General features: G+C 30.7%; 1 protein-coding gene across 5 annotated transcripts in view; it reads right to left on the minus strand.

The window, feature by feature from the left end:
• The window catches only part of LOC115212925 (UDP-N-acetylglucosamine--peptide N-acetylglucosaminyltransferase 110 kDa subunit), a 65,197-nt gene extending 64,702 nt beyond the window's left edge, over nt 1–495 (minus strand). For 2 of the 5 annotated variants that reach the window (XM_036503959.1, XM_036503957.1), the window contains exon 1: nt 317–494. In XM_036503959.1, coding sequence (XP_036359852.1) covers nt 317–341 — 25 coding nt within the window. In that variant the 5' untranslated portion in view covers nt 342–494. Of the gene's footprint in view, nt 1–316 lie in introns of all 5 variants that reach the window. The other 3 variants (XM_029781751.2, XM_029781750.2, XM_036503958.1) reach the window with 2 other exon arrangements.
• Between the last annotated feature and the right edge of the window lie 1,512 nt (nt 496–2,007).

Genomic DNA, 2,007 nt, shown 5'->3' on the forward strand with positions numbered 1-2,007 from the left:
TATAATTATGGTGAAGCCGATGTTTTGGGGGATAAACTAGGTTAAATATATATATAATTGGTAATGGAAATGATTGAAAATTGTGTAACGAAATTGATGTGAACTATAATTGAAAATAAATAATAATAAATAAAATTAATAGTAATGCTGCGTGCGGCTTTTATGAAATGACTCAATAGATGACATTCGTAAGACCGTCCATTGAGATATGATGACGATGAATAAATAGAGGTTAAAATGAAGGAAGAAAAGAATGAAAAGTAATTAAACTGAAAGCAATGATCGAATAAAAATGATTTTGAAATATAAGACTGACCTGTCGTATCAGAAATTTGCGCCATTGTTTCTCGGATTAGAACCTTTGTCCGCCAAGATTCACAAATATGGCGTCCAAACAGATTTACCAACCAAGACTTATTATTCTCAGTGGGACGGGACCAAGTCTGTAAAAGGACTGTCTCTCCGATTTACTACTCGTTAAAAATCGGCAATTTCCGGAAGCAACTTTTTATTGCTTCATTCTCAAGTACAACAGAGAACACAAAATCAACTAAAACAAAAATGCTCGGTGAGATACGAAAAATGCCGAAGTTTACCGATTTAATAATTCCGATCGTGTCAGAAATTTGTTTTTTTTCCTTCATTTTTGTAATTTTTGTAAATTTTCTTTTATTTTTGCTTCGTTATAAATTAATTTTTTTTTTACTTGATTTATTATTAAAATAACGTTTAAATTTTTTATAAAGGTATAAAAATTTAAATGAATCATTTTTTTAAACAATTTTCCGAGGTTGATAGGCGAAAATATAAATCCGTATCAATAATATATATAATAATACTAATAAATTTTTTTTTTTTTTAACCTGCCAACTAGATGCAATTTTCGCGAAATGTCTCAGAATTATTAAATATCATAAAGATGGACTGATTTTCTCCTGAGAAGATTCCACATTACAATGTGACCTACTTTCATCAATGAATACGTAGCTATTCATTACTTCGAATCGATAATTCTATTAAGATATATAAGGACACAGACAATATGATAATGATGTATTATTATCATTATCATTATCATTAAGAAATAATTATCATTAAAAATAAAATAAATTAATATATTATCTCTCACTAATAATTGTAAAAAAACAATGTCACACGGATTTTTTTCTAATAATTTATTATATTAATCGCTGCTTCAGCTAAATATAACCATTAAAAAAAAAAAGAAAAACATGGTGGCAGAAGAAACGCCTGCTTTCTTCTTCTTGAGAAAAAATAAATAAACAATTTATAAAACCATTTTCGCAGCGTGCACATATCTATGTCTATGATTATATGTGTATACGTGTTGGTGTTAGTGTGTGCAATTTTGTTTTTTTTTCCCTATCGCTACATTAAATGTTGTGGCATTAACTTGACTGTTAATTTACTGACGGACGGCGTCTCTGCGATAATTTACCTTAGTCATAACACATACATACATACATACATACATACACACACACACACACATATATACATACATACATACATACATACATACATACATACACACACACACACACACACACATATATGTGTGTGTGTGTATATATGTATATGTATTTATAAACGTGTATGTATATATATATAAATATATATATATATGTGTGTGTGTGTATTCCATTTTCTGTCGTTTATCTGTAATGTGTGTTTGTGTGTACGCGCGAGTATAAATGTGTTTGTGTATGCGCGTGTTGTGTGCTTTTATGAGGTCCTTCTGTGGACAACTTCGATAAGTAACAACGGCGTTCCCAATATCAGCTGACGATTTTAATAGACATATTGGATCACGCCATTATAGCTCCTCTGGAATATATGGTGACTATGGGCACACAAAATAAGGGAAGATCAAGGTAAAACTCTTGGAGTTCTGTAACGCAAATGATCTCGCGATCGGTGACACGAACTTAGGAAACCACTCAGCTGCTTGATCACTCCACCAATCAGGTATACACACAAGCTATC

Source organism: Octopus sinensis, linkage group LG6 (genome assembly GCF_006345805.1).
Source record: "Octopus sinensis linkage group LG6, ASM634580v1, whole genome shotgun sequence".
Taxonomy (NCBI): Eukaryota; Metazoa; Mollusca; class Cephalopoda; order Octopoda; family Octopodidae; genus Octopus; species Octopus sinensis.